This window comes from Aquila chrysaetos, chromosome 12 (genome assembly GCF_900496995.4).
Source record: "Aquila chrysaetos chrysaetos chromosome 12, bAquChr1.4, whole genome shotgun sequence".
Taxonomy (NCBI): Eukaryota; Metazoa; Chordata; class Aves; order Accipitriformes; family Accipitridae; genus Aquila; species Aquila chrysaetos.
In genome coordinates this window covers 18,914,576-18,937,396 of record NC_044015.1, presented here as the reverse complement: position 1 = coordinate 18,937,396, position 22,821 = coordinate 18,914,576, and the positions used below count along the sequence as shown (strand labels likewise).

The 22,821-nt window shown below is 39.0% G+C and overlaps 1 protein-coding gene across 4 annotated transcripts in view; it reads right to left on the bottom strand.

Annotated features, from left to right (window-relative positions):
- Positions 1–22,821, bottom strand: part of VAV3 (vav guanine nucleotide exchange factor 3) — a 184,368-nt gene that overhangs the window by 116,967 nt on the left and 44,580 nt on the right. For all 4 annotated transcript variants that reach the window (XM_030032568.2, XM_030032571.2, XM_030032570.2 and 1 more), the window contains exons 3-4: positions 3,716–3,774; positions 2,767–2,832 (exon numbers count right to left, since the gene is read on the bottom strand). In XM_030032568.2, coding sequence (XP_029888428.1) covers positions 2,767–2,832; positions 3,716–3,774 — 125 coding nt within the window. The remainder of the gene's footprint in view (positions 1–2,766; positions 2,833–3,715; positions 3,775–22,821) is intronic.

Sequence of the window (22,821 nt, the reverse complement as noted above, 5' to 3'; positions counted from 1 at the left end):
TGCCCAAAGGAGGCTGTGACCCCGTGGGAACCCCGCGCTGGAGCAGGCTCCTGGCAGGACCTGTGGCCCCGCAGGGGACCCGCGCTGGAGCAGTGTGCTCCTGAAGGACTGCACACCTTGGATGGGACCCACGCTAGAGCAGTTCGTGAAGAACTGCAGCCCGTGGGAAGGACCCACGTTGGAGAAGTTTGTGGAGGACTCTCTCCCATGGGAGGGACCCCACGCTGGAGCAGGGGAAGAGTGTGATGAGTCCTTCCCCTGAAGATGATGAAGCGGCAGAGACAACGTGTGATGAACTGACCGTAACCCCATTCCCCGTCCCCCTGTGCCGCTGGGGGTGGGGGGGGGATAGGTAGAGAATCTGGGAGTGAAGCTGTGCCTGGGAAGAAGGGAGGGGTGGAGGGAAGGTGTTTTGAGATTTGGTTTATTTCTCATTACCCTGCTCTGGTTGATTGGTAATAAATTAAGTTAACTTTCCCCTCGTTGAGTCTGTTTTGCCCATGACAGTAATTGGTTGAGTGATCTCTCCCTCTCCTTATCTCGACCCATGAGCCCTTTGTTATATTTTCTCTCCCCTGTCCAGCTGAGGAGGGGAGTGATAGAGCAGCTTTGGTAGGCACCTGGTGTCCAGCCAGGGTCAACTCATCACAAGTCATAATAATACAGAAACTTCATCTGATGTCCTGATAATTTTGAGATTTTTACTGTTAGAAGACAGCACTGAAATCCTTCAGAATAAAAAACAAATTGAGGATCGGTCCACAAGAACTAGGAAGGACAACCAGTTCTGTAAGTAGATCAAGTACTCAAGAAAAGGACATCAGAGGCTTTACTGGCAGAGACTAATGATTTTGAAGAAATCAAAATTAATGAGAATTGCTACCAACACAGCTGCCACATGAATTACTTGGAAATGCCAGACAAAGTCACTATGTCTATAGTCAGGACTATATACAGAAACCAAGTGAATTTTTTTATTTCTCATTAAATATGAGGGGGTTGGTTTGTTTTGTTTGTTTGTTTTTTTTAAATCAGGAGATCAGAAGGATAAAGTTAGCAAGCACTAGAAGTTTCAATAGATGGAATGATTAAAAAAAAAATTTATTTGGGGGATTCAACAGGAAACAGAAATTGCTCACATCCCTTCCTTTTCCAACAGATACCATGCCACAGGAGCACTAGAAAACTCAGGTGCTCCAGGGTAGTCTAACATTTCAGCTTGCACCAGTGATGATGGTGTGTTAGCATTTCACATTGAACACTAGCAGCTGTGTCAGATGCAGCTGACACACTCCCTTTTACCACCTATGCTCCAGGGAACAAAAGCTGGCAAAAAGGCAGAGTAAGGATAGAAAAATTTAACTACTACAGCTCTTTCTGACAAAAAGCCTTGAATTCATTCTAAATTCTTTAGACGCCATTTAAACTCAGGGACATTTAAGTTAATTTTAGTCAAATACACTTAGTAATTAAGAGAATCTAAAAAATGTGGGCTATTTGCATCATTCACTGGCACTTTTGTTTCTTATGGAGAGAGTACTTCTTGAATTGCTTCCTCCACAATTGAGACAGGATGTAAGTATCAAATTTCAGTGAATAATATTTGTAATTTGAGGCAAAAAAAAAAGTTACAAATCACAATTTCTTTGGTATGATTTGTTAACTTTTTTTTAAATGAAAACTGTCTCCGAGTACTGAATTCATATACCTATTTAAAAACTGATATAAATATTATTTTCAAACAGTGCTAATGCCACCACTAAGTGATGAGGACATCACCTCTAGCCCACTTGAGTGTCAGAGGAGTCTGCAACTTCTACCTTCTGCATGTTCAGCTACACAGAGTGAAAAGCAGCTATCTATGAGACAGCCAATCAGCTGCATGAGACAAGGATGAGCTTTGTAGGGAACGTGATAAATTGAATAATGCCATCCATGGCGGGGTTTCCCTTCTTTATAGGCAGTAAAGAAACAAATCTGCAGTGTGAACAGCAGCTACTTCACCACATCACAGCAAGTGACATACAATGTGGCCAGAGCCAATATAGAGCCAGATGAGCACTAGTGAGGTGAGTGCTGGTGAGCTTTGGGACAGTGAACTCTGATCCAAGCTCTTGTCCAACATGATTCCTAATGGATCTTGAGAGACCCTAGCCGTAGGATACAAGAGTAGTTCTTCCTAACAATTTTTATGCCCAGATGTATTTACCTCACCAGTCTGCAAAATAAAGCTGCAGTCTACCGCTCAACACTATACAGTACGTTCATGGCTACCTTATTTGCACCTCAAAGCCAATGTGAAAATTGGCAACAATTACTAATCCTGCAAACACATACCCAGAGAGGTAAATGCACCCATACAAAGAATTTCATTGACTTTAGGGAAACGACCCACTTGAATTATGATACAAACATGCATTTCCTTTGCAAGTTCAAGACAATTTCCTTGGGTCCCTTACAACTGATATTGTAATTCTATGAAAGCTTTCTCATAGTACAGACAGATAATTTAAAAACACATTTGTGATTTACTTTGCTACCAGCACCCTCTATGACACATGCTTCCTTACATATATAAATGTATTGCAATCATTCAGATAAGCTCTCATAATTAATTCTTCCTGACCAGCATAACAGCTAACAAAATCTTTTTAAATCAAATAAATACCCCATTCTCATTAAAACCACGTGTTCTATAACATCATATAAATAATAGCATGCAACTGAAACCAAAATCTTTCATTTAACTAAAGATTTAAAACATACTCTATTAAATCAGGAAGACCTTTGTAGACATCTTCATCATCAACGCTTTCTTCTGTAGGGAAGGGCCTATAGAAAGAAAAATAGCATGAAGTACAGACAGCACTAGTCTAGTCACATAGTGGGTTTTTGTTTGGTTTCTAAAATTTTCACACAGATTACTGTATGTTAATGTGTTTGTATGTTCCCCTCTTTCTCTGATAAACAGTATACGTGTATTTAGACTTCTATATATGAATTGATACTTAATATAATAAAAAAAACCTACTGGATGGGGTTGTTATAAATCACTAATATACATCATTGTCAGTTGTTCAACTGAGAATATTAACTGGTTTTTTTAGCCCAGGACATGATTATGGGACTGGCTAGGAATTTTGTCTATGTTTTAAAAACATCATCCATTCATATATTATTAGACTGCTGAATCAAACCATTCAAAAAGATGGAGAACACCAAAGCATGAAGTCTTTCACCTTCTCTCACAGCCCACAATTATAGTTCATGAGGTTAGGTTTGGTTGGGGTTTTCTGGTTTCTTTCTGAAAATTAGAATCTCACAAACTTGGCAGTGTTGCTGCTTTTTAGAAGGGAGAAAGAAGAGAAAATCCATTTTTCTTTACAAAGATCAGCACTGCATCAGCCTGACTTACAATCCATGTATCACAATTATCACACAAGTTCTGTAATACTAACTGCTCGTTTGTTCACCTTGTGTTTCAGCATGAGAAGTGAATGTAGTTCAGGCACTTCAGTAAGCGTACCAGAGGCAGAAGAAACCCTTTGGAGCTCCTCAGAGGTCCAGAGCCTTGGTTAGCTGTCCACTGGGCAATATGGTTTACAACCAGAGAAGTTCTTATTGGGGGACACTGTCTACACTGCCTCTAACAACTTTGCCAAGGAGCATCATGCAAGAGGCATTATTCCCACCATTCACTGGGGCAAAAACATACCTTATTCCTGTGCCTAATGCAATAGGAGTGCGAGAAAGTTTTGAAAGTGTTTCTATCACCTGGAGAAGAAGGAAACAGAAACCATGATTAGTTGTAGAACAGAAGTAATAAAACAGTCTGTTCTCCATTGTTTAATTATCAGCAACACCATTTCACACCAAAAGATATAAACAGACACAGAATCTGGCTGTGGCAAATACTGAGGGCACTGAACTTCCACAGATTTCCCATGAGCTGGTCTTCAGTGCTTTTGTACTGAGGGATGTGATGGAAGTACAAAGAGAGGAAAAGGCAAATTTGTTATTTACAAGTTTTAGCACAAGTAAAAGCCAATTTAAGTGGATTTGAAACCAGGTCACATATGTCACAAATATACATTCAATTTACAGTTGGACCTGGATGAAACTGTAACCAAATTTTATCTTACAGACTGCTCTGAAGATTTTTTTTTTTTTTAATTGTAGCTCCAGAAGAAAATCCGAAGTATTAATTTGAGCTTTTCCAAACACTAGCCAGAAGAGGGAGCCAAATGCCAAATCAGCAAAAAGCCACCTTCTCAGGACTGGCTTGCAAAGGAAAGGTAATGTTTTATTAGCCAAACAATTAAAGAAGCTACACATTTGAGCCATAAACTTTATTTATTTTTAAAAAATGACAGCAGTCTGAAAGATCTTATTCTAAGAAAATACCTCCTGTAAGCGCTCAAGGTTATACAATAAGAGAGGAAGAATATTAGGGAGGGTAGAATACATGTCCATATGGTCGCACACACAGAATTATTTTGCTGTCAGCTGTAATAATACAAGACCAACTTGTACTCTGCCTAGCATGTCCTCTCTGTCACAAATATTTTCTCTTTTTAGCACTATCAGATTGGCAAGCCTTATTTGCTAGAGAGAGAAAAAGAGCCAAAATGACACCCTGTCTGAATTTCCATACTTCCAATGACAAGAGGGGGGCAAGTCTGGTGCACTAAATATCCGTTTCTTGTTTCAACTTGTTATTTCCCAGCACACAGAAAATCTTTTGCAAACTATTCCACCCACGCAAACCCTCTTCCTTAGAGGGATTCTCACTTATCTAGCATAATCAAACCCAGTAGAAGCACAGCTCATTCTTCACAGCTAATTAGGGTTGCTTCAAGATAACACGAAAAAGATCTGTACAAAAAAAATTATGAATTTTAGGAAGCTAACTAGCAAATGTTATTCTCAAGATGTACCACCAAATTACATTTTACAGCTATCAATATGAACACAAACAAAAAAAGCAAGACTTAAAAATCATGAGGAATAGAAAAACTTTTTCACAAACTGGTGTCAAACCTTCATTTAAGGGAAGGAAAAGAAAGGGAAAGGGAGAGGGAAGGGGAGGGGAAAAGGGGGGGGGGGGGGGGGGGGGAGATAGAAGAGAAAAACAAACACACCACCACCACACCACACACACTGAGGAAGCCAGAAAAGTGTTTATGAGGACATGTACACACAGAAAAGGAGAGAAAGGAACTATGTGACTAGAGACAACAGAAGACTACTAATAATTTTCACTGCTCTTGGAACAGAGAAGGTCTAGCATCGCAGGAAAAGCAAGCTAACATGCTAGGAAGCCAATGGGCAGATTTCCATCAAAAACTGAACACCGGATAATCCACCAAGAAGAAAACGGTAATCATCACAACAGCAGTCAGTACCTCATCAGAGACACACTGCGTTCTCCAGAAGTACGTGATAAAGCGTGGCCACACTGGCATCGCAAAGGGGAATGGTAATGGGCAGAGATTGCTATTTTTCTATTTCAAAACAAAACAATTAAGAACTTAAGATCATTAACCACCCCAGTGTGTATTTAAGATCAAAATACCTAACTGAAAACAGACATAAATTCTACAAAATAAAAGGTAACGCTTGCCCATTAACTGCTCCTATCAAAGCACAGCTTAAAACAGCACTGTCGAGAAACAGAATCGTTTCTACTGAGGGGTCTTCTTGCTGTTGTGGTTTCCTTGAAGAATTCTGACAAACTGTCAAGAATACATACACAAGTAATCGTAAGTGAAACTACCACTTCTGGTCAACACACTATTTCAACATCACATACATGTAAATGTATTTGCTCCAACATGAAGTGGGGCAAGGAAAGATTCTCCTTCCACATGAAATTTCAGTTCTTTGGTTCTGAGCCACTGCAGGAACTCTTTAAGAGTTCCCGAATTTCTAGGTCCATGGGGAAGGTCACAGTTACGTATGGGCTGAGTTGTCAGAAAAACAATCAGAGTTTCAATAGACATTCATCAAAACAATCTAACTAAACCCAGCAAAATGTCCGATTTTCAACAAACCAACAGACTCGGGAGTTTTTCAGAACAGTGCTAGTTTGAAGCCCTATACAGTTGACATGGAAAGCTATAATATAGTGCAGTTCTGAACTCCAAAATTACAGTGTATCATACATGTGAAAGTCCATAACGTTCAATTTAATGCTTTTCATGTGCTTTTTTTGCCTTGCTCTCTTCCTTTCAGCGGAGCTTTAATCCGTTCTACCCATTTAACCCTAAATGATTGCCCAGTTCTCTTCCACAGCAAGGACTCAGACAGATGCTCCTGTACTTTCGAATGAGGCTAAACTGGATCTTAGCTTAAAAGCAAAAGTAGCACTCCTTGCTTGTACAAAGTCCACAACAACAGGGCTTCCATGGCTGGCTCTGCTCTGCAACAAACAAATGTACAAAGGACTGCAGGGCCTTTGCACACATGCTATTACAAGGAACGGGCAGTAAAAACTAGATACGGAGTAAAGATTCATATTTATGTTCTGGCTAGCTATGACACATGAAAAAAGAAACATTTATATTCCAAAACATCCTGCAACAACTACATCCCTTCACACTAGAAAACTCAGTAACTCTATGACTCTCCTGCAGCAAACCTGAAATTGGGAGGTGTTAGCAACAGACTTTCAGGCATAAAAGGAAGTCCCACCTGCACCCACCTCTCTATAGCTCCTTTGCACTGACTAATGCCATCAGACAGAGGTTAAGCAAGTCTTTCTTTAGAAGTCACATCAAAGCCACGCTCGCTTCAAGACGATGTGAACATCCAAGTTTGTTTTTCAGTATATAACCCTTTTATGCAAAATATGACATGAAATTCAAATCTACGGCCCTGCAAGAGGAAGCGCACCTCAACCCGTGCCCCGGCAAGTGGCTCTGCTCCTCATTCGTGTTTTGGGCACAGCTGGCAAGAGCAACGGTCTCACACTACACATTAACTTTTTACTTCATGAATTACTCTAACAGCAGATTTTTTTTGGCTTGGCATTTATTATTTCACTTGACTTGCTGTCTTAGGTCAGACTCTCCAGTTTATGTAAGCACTTTCATGTCCCTTGCCAAAACATTATTTTTTAATTTCCTGCAGCCATACTCTTCAGTAAATCACATCAGATATTCCTATGCATACTTACAGCAGCAGTACACTAGAGGGACTATTTTACTTCTTTCCACAGCAGTGGTGTGTCTGAGTTTAAAACGTGCCTTATTAAGTATTTTGGTGGAGGTCGCTTTTTAATCTCGTTTCTTAAAAAAGAACTTACAATCATGCAGTTCAAGAGCAGACAAAGTACATTTTAAAAGTACTTTTCCACTTTTAGAAGAAACAGAAGTAAATAATTTTGCAACTCCTTGTCTCCCCAAACAGGCAACATTTCCTTGCTGTTGACAGCTGCTGTCAGGACCAGGCCCATGTTTATATTTCTGATGTTTACCTAAACTGAAAACATGAAGTGATCAACAAATGTTGATGGCAATGGTTTCATAGTTTATGCCAATAAAACCTAGAAAGACTCACTTGTGGGTTAGATCTTCAAAGCAGCCGTTTCCATGTATGCACTTAAATCAGGATATGTTTTTCTAAGACACAGTAAAAGTCACCAAGAATTCACAACCATATTGCCTATCAAGTCTTTTTTCAAAATCTGGGCATCTAGCTTAGTATTTGAGTGTTGCATTTTGTTGAAAACTTAGCTTTTCTCCCTCCCTTGAAGTGAATTTATTTCCAATGCTAAGGTGCTTTTTGACATGCTACTTTTTGATACATGCACATGGGTTTCTTCCCAAACGGGTCTTACTTTACTTCATCAAATTGGGGGGGGGGGGGGGGGGGTATATCTTCAATTATAAAGGAAAATTAATCCTTCAGAGAGTTGATAAGCTCCTTAGCTATTGTCTGTCTCCATTGCAGTCTCTGGGTTGGAAGAGTGATCTCGAGCACTCTTATATTCAAGAAAACTTTAGATCTCTAATTACAGGTCTAACATGCCCCCTTATCAACTGACACTGAAATAGTTCTGTTTTATATAACTGAAAGGCAGCTAACCAAAGTAGAGCCCTGTAAATAGTACATAAAAATAATACCTGCTTTACATGTAGTTGTAACTACTCTGATGCTAAGGTCTATGCATGAAGAGAGCCTGATGGCTGCATAAGACTGGTTTAGTTACCACCATCTCAAAAGAAACTACAGAGCTGCCATTTGCTTTCTCAGAGAAGCAAGCATACCTGCATTTTGTCATTCAGAAAGGAGGATGTTCTTCTGTCCATGCTTGACAAAATCTTAGCGTCCTTCACTTTTGCATGCAGTATCAGTATAATTAACCATTGTTGTTTCAAGAATAGACTCCTTCAAAAGCCTGTCTTGAGGACACTCAAATTTCCAAGAGCAAAGAAGGCATTTGCTCATTTAATACAGGGTATGTTATACAAGAGAAATACTACACTCCATTTTACATGAGCTTCCAACTGGTTTCCAAGTAAAATTTATCAGCTAGACAACCATGAACATAAAATGGTTGCACATACTTCAGACTACTTATCAAGGCTACATTACATTTTCTGTGGTTTTTCCTCACTTCATAACCTGAAAACTTTGATTGAAAGAAGAGCATATCAGTTTTGATATGGCAAATATCAAAGGGTTTAATTTAGTAGGAGAAATTCACCCTAGAACCTTTTAGAGACTCAGATTAGGAGTACTGAAAGGTAGGGAGTGTTGAGATACATACGTGCACATATTAATTATCTGGATATATACATACACTGCCCAGAGCTCAGAGCAGATTATGAAAAACAAAAAAAGCTAATGCAAATAGAAATCCAATGTTCCTAAAGAAAACAGAGACATGTACAGTCTGCATCACTAGGGTAAGTAAGGCTCTTACAAAGCCAATTCCAAGTGCCTCATATCCAGCATACTTCAAAGCCAAAACTGCTACTCATGCCGACATGCTGAGTGAGTTTTCATTAAGCTGATTTCACTCATACATCAGATCGGGGAGAGAGGGGGAGAAAAGAGAAAAAGAGAAGTCACCATTTTGCATCTCCGTCACTCAGAGACAAGATGAAATTGTTATACATAACCATATACTCAAATGACTTCTATTAAGACAGAAGGTTTATTATTTGCTACTCTGCAGTTTACCAGGCCCCGGACAACCCTGGATCGATACTTCATTTGGCACAGATGAGGGGGAGGGGAGAAAACCTATCTTAATATTTTACAGTAATCCATCATTAACTTTTGAACCAAAAGACCTCTAGGAACTGTTACGTTTATATCTGCATTTAACTTGGCTGACAGATGTGAAAAAGAACATGTTGCCAGACAACTCCAGGGTGATTGCACAGCTGCTGATCTAATAAGCATATTATTCCAAGTAAAAGGTGTTCAAAAGTCAAACTGAATATTTTCACTCCTTCTGCCTTGTTCTGGTATTGTGTTGGTACTCTGTGTTGGTTCAGATTAGTTTTAATCAAACCACAAGCCTCTAGGGAAGGAAAAAGAATAAGGGTTTTTCCAAAAAAAGGCAGAATGAATGAAAACTCATTAAAGAGAAACGAAAGAAAGGGGGAAAAAAAAAAAAAAAGGAAAAAAAAGAGATGGCCTAAAAGCAAACCCTTCATTTCATGTAGTGGCACCTCTAACAGGCACTTAGAAACAAACAGCGAATTTCAAATACCAGCTATGCAAATACGCCTCTACCAAATACTGCTATGGCATACACTGAAGTGTCGAGGTCATACAGACACAGACATGTGAAAGACAATTTCCAGCCTAAATTGGCACCCACACCAACTTTCCTTAGGAACAGGACAGTCTGCAGACCTCCAGCAGGTAGAAATGTAATAGCCTGGTTTTTACACAAAGCTTCACATATAGCTGAATACTGATTTTCATCTTATTCAAATAATGAAATCCAAGCTTTAGGTGTAGAGCACTGATAGCTGCAATCCAAACGAAAGTCATAGATCTACTTTCCACAGGGGTAATCACTAGCTGCGGGATGCTGCCCTTTTCCTCCCTGACATCACCGATGGCTACGCCGATTCTGGCATCTCTCGTTGTCCACGTCTATTCTTCCATTTCCACTGATCTACATCCTCAGGAAATACACCCGAGGACTACTCCATCCTTCTTTCCCACCAAGGCTTAACGCTGGCATAGTAGCAGTAAGGAAAATAGCCCAACTGTCCCAGGGAACCATGGCAGAGAAATTCACAACCCCGAGCCAGTGTTTTTGTGACTGACAGGAGCCTGCCAGCAACTGTGAAAAACAGTTTGAAACCAGGTGCCAAATGCTTTTATGCAGAGGCAGCAAGGGTGACGCGACTGCTGTAAAAGCTGGTTTTGGCAGTCGTGTGCGTTTCCTCTGAATGCCGAGCCCCAGCTCGCAGCTGTGAGAGCAGACCGCAGAGGTGCTGCTGTGCTGCTGGGGGAAGCCTGGCTGGCTCCGGGCATGCAAACCTCCATACCATACATGCATTGCCCTGGGGAAGTCTCATCTTCTGTCCATTTTCTCCAGCGTCTCCACAGTGTCTTCACGGATAAAGGGGCAGGAAGTCTTTCTCCAGACTAAAAAAAAAAAATAAAATAGCCAAGACAAAAAACCTCCTGGGTGTTGCCTCTTTCTGTTTGTAGATAAGCTAACTACAGAGATGCAAACTCCTGGGACTTCAAAAGCCCTGGGGAATCAACAACTATAAAAGGCGCAACGTTTTCTCCAAAGCCTTGTAAAAAGGAGAGGTGAGGCAGGGAGGAGGGCAGTTTGCCACCAGGAAAGCAAGCAAAGCCAGAGCGACAGAAGAACATAATTTTAAAAAAACACTCTGGAAGATATAAGAGGACAAATGACCTGATGTCCAAGAGGACAGGTTAAGCGTGGGCATATTTTCCCCTTTTAGTAAAAATAAAGCATCTGACATTGTTAGAAATATCTAAAACTGAAGAGTTCTGTTGTTTTCTTTTCACATCTCTAAATCATACCAAGCAACACTTGATGTCATATGTTTATATTACAGATGTAAACTATCTATAGCTTTTTTCTCTAGGACAGTAGTTAAAATAAAAGCATAAATGTAGTTTCCAACAATAGCAAAGGGCAGGTTCGACCCCTCACTAACCAAACCCCTCCTCCACCCCTTTCACACACTGAACATTTTTAACATTTTAGCCCTTTTATAGCGAGTGATATCTCTGATCATGCAAACTCCTAAACTGCAACAGTGGGACTGGCAGACATAACTACACAGGACTGCACACACGACTCCTAAACATTACAGGGCAGGGGGCAAAACTGAATGCTCACCAGGAATTTGTAAAACTCAATGCCGTATTATTAGGACTATAACGATCAAGTCTTTAATAATCGATATCCAGATGGACACAGATATATACACATTAAACAAAAGTTGTGCTTAAAATCCCGTTTTTTTCAAACTTTAGGCCAGTGAGGAGGTTACAGTTGCAAGTCCATGAAAGGTTCCCTAGACAGTTCTGCTCTTAAAAGGAACTGAAAAAGTCCAAATTGCACAAGCTGCACAGTCCCATTAATCTCTTGGTTCATTTCGTCCAAAAGGCTGAGAGAGTCACCAAAGCAAGCACGGGGAGGGGGAGGGAGTTTTAGCAGCCGCTTCCTGTCTGCAGCTTGTGGTTTTGGTTCTATGAATACCTTCCAGACCTCACCAGGCCTTCAGGATATTTAGGTTTGGGTATGGCTTTTGTTGGGTTTTTTTTGGTTGGTTGGTTGATTGTTGTTTTTAAGATGTTGCTTAAAGAATGACAGCCTTACTTCACTGCTGGGATATAAACAGAGCACTTGAACACTGCAGCTAATAGCATGAACGCAGACTGCCTTCAAGCATAGTATCCTTGTTAGAAGATGAAGAATGAAATAGGATTTTGTCCTTTCTGGTGCATTTATTCAGGTTTTGCATGGAGGGCAAAGGAATAGAAAAAGCATATGGCTAGGACAGTACTGCAAAACCTAGCTGCTATTAAATCATTCCAGTTCCCTTCATAGTAAACTTTATGAGGCTAACCTGTACTTACAAACAGCATCTTCAAACAGTATTCAGCTTTGATCAAGTGCTCACTTTCAATGCTTTGTAAACACTCTTATTGATGATACCACAATTTTTTACCATGTTTTATATGGGTCATAACACTAAACAATCAAGGGAAAAACAGCTTTTTCCTGCATTTTAAACAGCACATTTTAATATAATCTTAATTTTTTCCTAAATGTAAGCATCCATTTTCGGAGAAGACTGCGCAATGGAGCTTTCCTTCCTCTCCTCTGCTAAAAGGAAAGGAAGATCTTTCTCTTCCTGTCTTGAGCGAACCAGTCACTGCCACACTTCTCCCTTTTCTGAATTTACTTTAACCATTGACTTCGTAAGTTCAACTGGAGCATGGCTTTGCTGAATGGTACCAATTCACACTTGAACCATGAACTGAATTTACTCCAGTACACAATCACTGAAGATAAGGATATTTATTAGGGGTAAACACACACTGTATGTCCCCTTATTCTCTGCAAGAAGAAAAAATTTCCCGCTACAGTAAGCAGTGCAAAGGGAAGTGAGCTGTTCTCTTTGATGCAATTACCCTCCAACTCACTCACAGTGGCTTACAAAACCCCAGGGCTATCTTTTAAGCCTTACGCTCTAGAGATCTCTCTTCTGTACCAGAAGAGACAAGAGATTGTATCAGTCCACTGGAAAAGCATCGCACTTGCCTTCAACGCTACAAAAAGATACACAGCGTGGCATAACTCACTTTAACTGTCTTCCACTCTTATTTTAAAAATCATCATCATTGATACAGGATAAAAAAATTATACTTGAGAAGACATGCTGCAATGGGAATGGCAATACTATCAACTTCTATTATAGAAGCCTGATAAGAGCAGTGATTTGGTGTTCTCCCTAATCATCTGTTCAGTTACATAAAAAAATATAACTACACTTACTATAGTGAAAGAAAATACCAAGTGAGATTTATGTTCTCATTATGTTTGTAACTAATTCTCCTTGAGCTGGATCCTGATACTGAAAATTACAAAATGAATGAGAGAAACTCACTTGCTAATTTTATTTGCTACTGCTTAATTATTCTCTTGCTTTGTTCCCTCCAACATGCAGCAGCTTGCAGGTTGTATTATCTATGTATATATCTTTCCCCTCAGAAAGAGTACTGCACTTCCAAAATGCCACTGCAGAACTGCACAACCAAGGGAAAGCGGGATTCCTCTCTTTTTTTTTTTTTAATGTTTGTTATATATTAGTACTTAACAGTGATAACCTACAAAATACAACTTCTGTGCTAGTCAGTGTCTGACATCATATCCTCCTTTGCACTGACTGATGCTGTCCTTATGCTGCCTATGACAAAATAAAGACAGCCAGACCTCAGAGAGCTTACCATCTAAAACATCAGTTTGAAGACAGAAAAGACAAACAAGACACTTAAGGGTAGTTCACTTAAAATTACTTCTTTTTTGAATTTTCATGTTTATCTAACACACACATCTATTTAGGTCAATACTTCTTGCAAAGCCAGCCACCTATTAACATTGTAAAACAATGTACAAAAGTATTTGAACACAAGAATAACTGCAGAAGATAAAAAACTCCTAACCTCTGTGCCAGGCATAACATCATATTAGGTGTTATGTCCATATTATTAAAAAACAGAGTCAGAACCAGATCTCGTAACAACTCTACATCCCCAGTCCATCCCACCCACCAAATATAAAATAGAGGTACTTCTTAAGCACTCTACACTCTATGACATGATGCCATCTCTAGTTAAGGAAAACAATATTTGCTTTAACTCTTCCTGCCATTTGGGGGGGGGGGGGGGGGGGGGGGTAGGGAGGAGCGTATTCATGGATGCTCTAATACAACTGTGGGGTTTCAGGCACTCTATTTCCCTTACCGAAAAAAAAGAAAAAAGCTATAAGTACTATTTTGAAGAATGCTTTATTCTGTTGTATCAATATCTGAAGATGCACAGCAGCCAACGTGTCTGATACTAATCAAAGAACTGCAGCACCAGATATAAACTGCAGAGAGAAATCAAATTTCTTTATAATATATCTAACAATGTTAAGTGACTCATATGAAACATTCCTTGGATAGGTACTCGTTCTTCAGTTTTCACTGGTCTAGAGATTTAAAAGAAGATTTAGAGTTCAAGTATATGATAGGGATCATACCATATATTTTAGATGTAGATACTGTGATAAATAAGAGCAAACCACAGATACCTATCACTAGCCATTTAGTTAAATTTAATATTAAGATGTCTCTTGGGATTTCACCAGCACTATTGACTTCAGAAATTTCTGTCCTCTGCCTTGTGCTCTTCATCCACTTGTTTCTGCCTTTCGATTCAGCACGGTCGTGTCATAAATTACATGTGAGAATTGATACACAAAGAGGGAGGAACTCATTTCTTAAAATGTTATTTTAAAGGACAGATAAGCTCCTCTGCTTATTTCCCAGTTCAACCACACTAACAGGTACGCTGGCATGACAAAGGGAGGAGAGCAAAGGAGAGGCAGTAACTTCTGTTAATACTGCTTCTTAGAGTACATAAGACTATACCTCACATTTACTCTATAGGGTTTATAGGCATTTCCAAATATTTTGTGTGGAATTGTGTTTACAAGTATTTGTGAAAGGGCACAGGACCTAACACATGCCAGATTGGTAAGAGGATATAAAGCTTCATCTAAGGCTGACTTCAGTCCTAATTATTAATGATAAAAACACCAGTAGCACATAAGAGTTCAATGAAACTCTTCGCACAGAGTTAGGCATTTCAGCCCAACACAGCGTGTCCAAACCAAACACAATATCCAGACTAATTTAGTCCCACTACAGTCCATCTCAGCAGAGGCCTAACAGTGAACGAAAACAAGGATCAAGTGTAGGCAAGCACATGCAGCTAGGTAACATGCCATGAGTAACACTGGAAACTATTCTCTGTCCTAGACAAGAATAAGCAACAAGAAAAGGCCATGCTTTACAAACAACAGGCTCCCACATCTTTTGCAGTCAACACACAAAGTCATTTTGGGGAGATAAAACTGGGAAAAAAATATATTGCAACCAACCAACCTTGTATAAGCACTCTGGTTTTAATATATTGCAACCAACCAACCTTGTATAAGCGCTCCGGTTTTATCTAACATACAATATGAAAGATAAACCTTACATGATACCAATATTCTCCTAGTACTTTGCCAGGTATTGTGGTCTCATTGAAAGGCAGTGTTTCTGGTAAAGACAGTTAAGTTTTCATGGGTCAGCTGCCCTGAGGAAAAAAAAAGAATTTCAAATATCTAAAACTTTTTTCAGGTCAGCAACGAAATTTACAAGCTTCACTATAAGCACAGGGTGGGAGCAAATGTTTTGAAGTTGTAGGCCATGTCCAGCAGCAACCTAACCTGAGTTACACCTCTACCTTCTCCATTTTTTAGATCAAACCTCAAATCTAAAACAGAGATGAGTTAAAATCTACGCAAGTTGAAGAATGCTAAACAAAGTGACTGAAACAGCCTCAAAGCCAAAATTTCAGAGAAGCTGTTAAGCATTAGTGCTTGTAGTTTTATCCCACGCTAACAGTAATGTTTCTTAAAATTGTATCCCTCAATATATCCCCCTTTTTACTTGGCAAGCACTAATTTTACTGCTCACAGATATTTCCAACATCACGGAAATTCCCTTGCTGCACTCATACCAAAAAAAGTAGCTGCAGGGATGAGACAGCATCCAAAAACAGTGAAATAAAGCAATGCTTAACTAAAGCAGATGTGTGAAATGTAATCTCCAGGCAGCAGTGAAGTTGGAGGGTTTTGAGAAAGAAAAATTTTGGGAAAGATGAGAGATGTCAACAGGAGAAGGATGTGAGAAAGGAAGTTGAAGGAGAGAGGGTGAGGCAATGGAGGAAGAGGAGAAATCTCATTCTAGGAAACTAATGTTGTCAGCTTCTGAAGGGGTTTGAGATGACAAAAATGTCATCTCAAAAACTAGGAAACAAGATAAGAAAACTGAAACCAAACCTGAAAAGCAAATGAAATACAAAATGAGAACAAAGAAAGTCACGGTTCCCTCAATGGTAATTTGTTTCCAAAAATGATGCTGCATGTTTTCTACAAAAATAGAACAAAAATATCAACGTATGAATCTTCTTTGTTAGCTATATTAACACCGTTAGTTTGTTGCTGCAGCTGACGTACCTACAGCATGCACACACACACAACTTAGATTTTGAGGTATGTGGATCAGGTCAGTACAAGGTACAGCATTTGTTCTGAAGTTAGACGTAACTTCTGAAAATTTTTAATTATTGCTGTTCAAGAATAACACGACCATTAAAACCACTCTTACACAATACTTTTTGGTATCACTTGTACTTTAGACTATGGAGAAAAGCTTTTAAGACCTGCATTACAACAAATGATAACTATTTATTTTATGTTAAGATGAAGGTCTAGTTCTCAGTCAAAATTTAGTGTTACATATGTAAAATAGGCCAGGCTACTACAGTACAAGTTTAATTTTTCAGTGGATATTTGATTACTGATGTACTTACGTTTCCCACTATTTATGACACTGGGAACTTGCACCATGTGACCCCCATCTTCAGAAGCCTACTACAACTAACATCCAACAGAGCAGGCAAGGAAAAAGGGCCTCTGACAGGATTCACTGCCTTGCTAGCTCAGGGCTCCTCTGGCTGTAAGAAGCTTCACAGCAAGGGGATTTTTCCCTTAAGAATTTAGCCTGCCAAGTCAGCTAACATGGATCAATTTAAAGCCATCATAAAGTCTGAGGCACTCTGTCAGATGGATTCTTCTCTACCAGCTGAGCAGCTTTGATACAATGCTACCAAGGCACAATACTTTGAGAATGCTGACCTTGCTTTTAACCTTTTACCTAACATTATGAAACAAATTTATAGCTGAATTCCCCTGCATACCCAGAGCTCTGCACTTGCAAATGTGCAAGGAAACCCAAGTTACTTTGACAGCATACCTACGTGAATGACCAATTTCACTGTGTCTGAGCAAATTGTTTTCAACGTGCACACAAATAGCAGAACAGTATCTAATATTAGTAAGTTTAGCTGAGTAGCTTCATCTACTAGCTACTATCTATTAATGAGTACATTTTTCATTATATTAGGGGACTGAAAAAGTTTTTAAAATAATGGGATGACTTAGCATAGAATGCAGCTCAACTTCTACACAAGCTGATGTTATTTTTACTTGGCAAAAGCAATACTTTCTCTCAAATGCCTGTAAAAAACAGCTGCCTCTAAACCAGCACCCACATTCATCTTCACCTCCCATTTCTGGGAAACCACTTGGAAAATAACTTAACATTTTGGATTTTCTTTCTCAACAGAGTAATGCAATAAAGGATCTCTTGTGCCTCCCAGAAAAATACGTCTAAGGAGAAAAAAAGCTTATGCTCACTAACTTATTCACTCTCCTAAATAAAGCACATCTTTTCTCTTAGCTATAACCAGGAACATCCAGACTACATTCCCAGTTGGCTTACTTCCACATACTCATCTACTTCACCGGTAGGAGGTGAAGACCTGTCTTTTAGCATCAAATTGTGTCTATGTTATTAGGCACAGGTGCCCAAATTAAACAAACCAATGCATCAGCATCCAAATTAGCTTCTACACAAACAAATAAATACCATTATCTTAAGCACTCTATTTGTCTCCCCTGAACTAGGCAGAGATTTGAAATCATACTAGCCCTGAACAGTAACACACATAAACTTTATGAGATCTCCTCCTGTATGCCTCCTGCCTTCCAGACACTTGCTAGTGGACAAAACAGCAGTAAGAGCGGCACAGAGAACGGCAGCCCTTGCTAGCAGGAGCTGCCGCAGCAGAACGCACTCACACCAGCAGCATGAGTGAAAAAAAGCCAGGGTCTTCTTTCCATCATAACTTGAGGGTCTCAACAGTCAAGCTGTAGCCTTCTCCACGCAAAGGGAGAATGTAAGTAATTCGAGTCACTGCAACAGCCTCACAGCCTGACTTGACCTCACAGTTTTATACTCACAAAAGTTGGTACATCATTAACAATGTCTCCAATTCTTTTTTCCCCCACCCTTTTTTCCTTTACATGCCTCAGACAACTCAGACAGCCAGCACTATATGGAGTCTCTGCTTCTGCGAACACATACACACAAGCAGAAATGCACCATAAAAACACAAACATACCATAGAGCTCACTACACTTCCATGCCTTGCACTGCGCTCTCTGTTCAGCCCAGAGCTGTGCACTGGCAGGAGACTCTCTTGCTATTTCTATGTAGCATTTTCTCTGGAAAGATCTTGATCAGCTTCCAGAGTTCATAATCCAGGCTTCTAAAAAGTGCCATCACTCAGGTACTTTTTATTGCCTTATTTTCTATGACACAAGCCTTGTTTTCTGTATTCAAACACCAATAGTAGTTTTCACAGTCATATTTGTGAGTACTGATTTGATTAGAAATAGAAAGCTAATGTTAGATTCAATGTTCTCTAATTCAGCTTTAAATGACGATCAGTTACTGCATCTTGGAATTTGATAAATGAACTCTAAGAAACTCAGGAAAAGTAAACCTGGTATAAGTCCAAATTTCTGACCTCTTGAGACATCACAGTTCATATATGCATGCATTGATCAATATTTTTTATAGACCCCAGTACATGAATGATCTCTCCTCAACAACCCTCTACTGCATAGCAAACTGACTATTTTTTAATGTCAACTTTTTTTTTAAAATTAAGAGAGGGAAACATGGTTCTAACAAAAATCTACAGGTCAGATTTAAAACATCCTTTTGAGTAATTCCAAATAAATGAAAACTTATTTTATGGCTTGCAAATTTTAAAATTTTAAAATAATTATATTGAACAATTTGTGTGTGTCAAAATTGTAAGTTCCTTCTTTGCAGCTTCATTTCAAGAGTTTTGGGGTTTTTTTCAGTTTAGACAGAGGAAATAAAACTTTACCAGAACATCAGTGCTAAGAATTCTTTTTTCTTTCCAGAGGTTTGCTGGTGCCAGCCAACACTGAAGACTGGTCTCACTATGCTATTCAACATATAAAAATATGGTCTGAATCAGATGCAAGAGGAAGCAAACAAAACCACACTTGAAAATTTCTTCTTTACATGACCAAAATGAAGAAAGAGACCCTCATACTCAAGTTGTAAGAAATGCATAAGAGGAAAAGAAGCTGAATTGCAGGATTTCCAATAGACCTATAGTTCTCCTCTTGTAAGTAGCGAGTACTTAATCTGGTCAGCAGAAAAATTTGAAGTCGTATTTAAGTAAGCACAGGAGTAACAGGACTGGTCTCCTGGTAAAAACCAAGAGACAAAACTGCAGAAACAAATCTGAAATGCAGAAATGGAAAAGGCCCAAGAAGCACTGCAGGGAGGAGGACATACACCAGACTGCAAAGTGAAGTGATGAGAGAGGCAAAGGATGAAGGCAGCAAAGGAGACAAGGCAGTGATGAAGAGCAAACAGTAACTAACCAGGGAAAATGAGTTTGAACATTATGTGATGAGAGCATAATTAAGTAGAAATGGTTATACAGCTTATGTCCTTTAGGTGTAAGGCTAGAGCAAGGGAGAACATAGGCCAGCACCAAAAGCCAAGCATGGAGGAAGGAAACCAGCAGCTCTGCAGCCCAGAGCCTGTGGCAAGCGGTCAGAGCAGTCTGCTGTCTCCGCTCTTCCCACTTCACCACCTTTCTCTATCTCATCCCTCAACTCTCTTCCTTTTCACTTTCATCCGGACCGATAAAATATTGTCTATATTACTTCAAAAACAACTAATTTTAAGAAATCCCAGCAAAGCCATGAACAGAAAAGCATGAAAACATTTTATCCCATACATGTCCCATACTTCTGAACTCGTATCATGAGGGAGACGTGCTGCTTCCTGGTATGATTATTGCTTTGTTAACGTGAAGTTTGTAAGTAGCACCTTTTGCTAGTGTTTAGGAGACTGTTCAAGGCACAGGTGGACTACTTGCTTCCACGAGGGAAACAGAGGTAAGGAGCTATCTAAGAACTCTACAATTTGAAAAGAAATGTTCTCATGCACTCCCATTTAACTCCGCATCCAGCATCAGCTTCCTTAGTGCTGCTGAACCAATGGTTAATCTAATTAATAACACATACAAGGCAAGATTTAAAAGCAGGCTGGTTGCAGCTCCTACAGATTCCAAATTTATGCCAGCCACCTGTGGGTGGTAAATGTCCATCAAAAAAACAAAATGTAAATATGAATTACTCTATAAAAGTTCAAAATCAAAGTGCATATTATGCTTAAGTTCCTAGTGTTTGAGCTCTTTCACCAAGTTTTGGATGATATTATCTAATGCTTGCTAGATAGAGGAAAATTACTTTCTTTCCTATGTTCTGAAAAAAATGAGTTCATATTCCATTTTGTTTCATTTTATAAGGAAAATGTCTGTAGAAAGTGAGACAATATTGGGATTTTTATTTATCTGAAATCAGATGCATGGTCTAGAATCCAGTTTTTCAATCACAAACCACATGCTAAAGTGTGTTAATAACAATATTAATATAAGTAAAAAATATTTATCCTAATTTAAAGCAACCTTGTACTAATTTGGCCAGGAAAAACCTGTTTGTTTTCTCATTAAGGTACAAACATGCTTTAAATAAACATTTTTTGCCACAAAATATGCAACTGAGAAAAAAAGTCTTATATCCCGTCTACATCCCACCTCCAGATTAGCACATACAAAAACATACATCTCACCACTCTGAAAATGGTATGATGACATTTCTAATCAGGTGGTTTAAGAACTTTCATTAACTTCACTGAGCTACTACTTCAAGACTCATAATGAAGCTTGTTTGCAGCACCCAGATCATTTCCCACAGATGACACAGACTGACTGTGTCCAACTACTACATAGGGTACTGTCTAACCTTTCTTTTTAGCTAGCTGAAAAACTCTAAGGGAGGTCCTCCCTCTCCCCAAATCAAAACACATTAAAACTCAGTCTCAAAATAAACCCAGAACTATGACACTCAACAATATTTAGTATACCAGAATAAGTTGTAAGAGGAGATGCCATATACACAAGTATTTAAATCTCAACAGATGTATATATATTGTACTTTTCAAATAAACCGGTGGTGACCAAGAGATAAGATAAAATCATAAGAAATTGCAACAGCCAAGTAAATACCTTAAATGCAAAAGAAAGCGATCTCAAGAGAAACATGCACAGCTATTCCTGGCTGGCCATTTGTTCCAAACAGCTACGAAGTTTCCTATTCATTAGCTATCCAAATGAGGAAAGCATTTAAAAGCAAACTTGCAGGTAAGAAAAAGAAAAAAAAAAAAAAAAATTTAAGAAATTTGGTCTCAGTCCCTGTTCCACTGCTTTTGAAGAGACAGCTTCTGAAGGCAAGAATACACTGTATGGGATCATTACACCATACGCAAACTACAACCTCTTATCAGGACTTCAACAGCGATAATATTTACACAACAAGTAGAGCCAACTGTTTGGACAGTGGCTGCCACAAGCCTGGCATTGTTTCCTTCCCTAATGCCATGTTTTACTTTATACCTCTTCTGTGATGTGCTGGGTGATGTCACCTCCTAGTCACCTCCCCAAGCCCAGAAGCAACTCCCAAGGTATATTCAGGTACATCAGTCAGAGGGCATACAGCTACTGCTATGCCTCATACCACTCAGGAAGATTATTCTCTTTTTACCTAGCACTGGGGGAAGAAAAACCTACATAATATACTATTGAGTCACTGTGAAATCAACAGCATCTCTGCTTGACACTTTAAACTGCACTGTGAGTTTTGGACAACCGCTTACCCCAGTGAAGGCTGAATAGGAAATTGTGGAAAACTCCCCACCCCACCAGTGACTTACATTCAATTTTTTGCACTACTCTCCTGCAAGGCCACAAGCAGTAAATCCTGCCTCAAGTCACTTACATATTTTGGTAACAACTGGATTATATAGTGCACTGAATTACTCAGCTAGTATCAACTAGCCACTGCAGGAAACACACATCACGTGCTTGTACAATGTCACTGAAGTATTTTTGCTCAGATCAGCTTTACTTTAGAAACACTTTAAACCTTTGAGCATCTTAAAGTTGATTTGGGGGGAATGAAATATATTTATGAGAACTAGCCCTCAACTGGTTTTCTTAAGTAATTCTGCCAAGTGTCCCTTACATGTTCACAGACCAAAATGGGTTTCAGTTGAAGATATATTCAGACCTATACACAACTCTTTATTTTGGGGATTTTATTTTATTAAGGTTAAAATTTGCATATAAAATATGCTCAGAAGAGCACCTTCCAAAAATTCTATTATATTCCATTCCAAAAATTCAAATAATATACTTCTGTGAGCTTCTTCAGCATCACACTGCATTGTGCAGTGTGCCTATGTTACTACTTTTTATCAAAGGCTCTTTACAGGCAGGTCTTGAGACCTATGCTGGCATATTACAGTTTTAAACTGTAATTGGGTGAAATCTAAGAACTGATTTACTTGTAGAGGTTAGCAGCAGCTGAAGTGTGTAATTTAATTTCACTTTTGTTACTCATTTTATTTGACTGTACTTTTAACTTCTTCTGTAATATTACTTTTTATTTAACAACTGTAATTATTTACAACTGTTTTTAAACAGGTTCCAAAGTTTATCAGCTACGACATTCATTATAAAATTTTA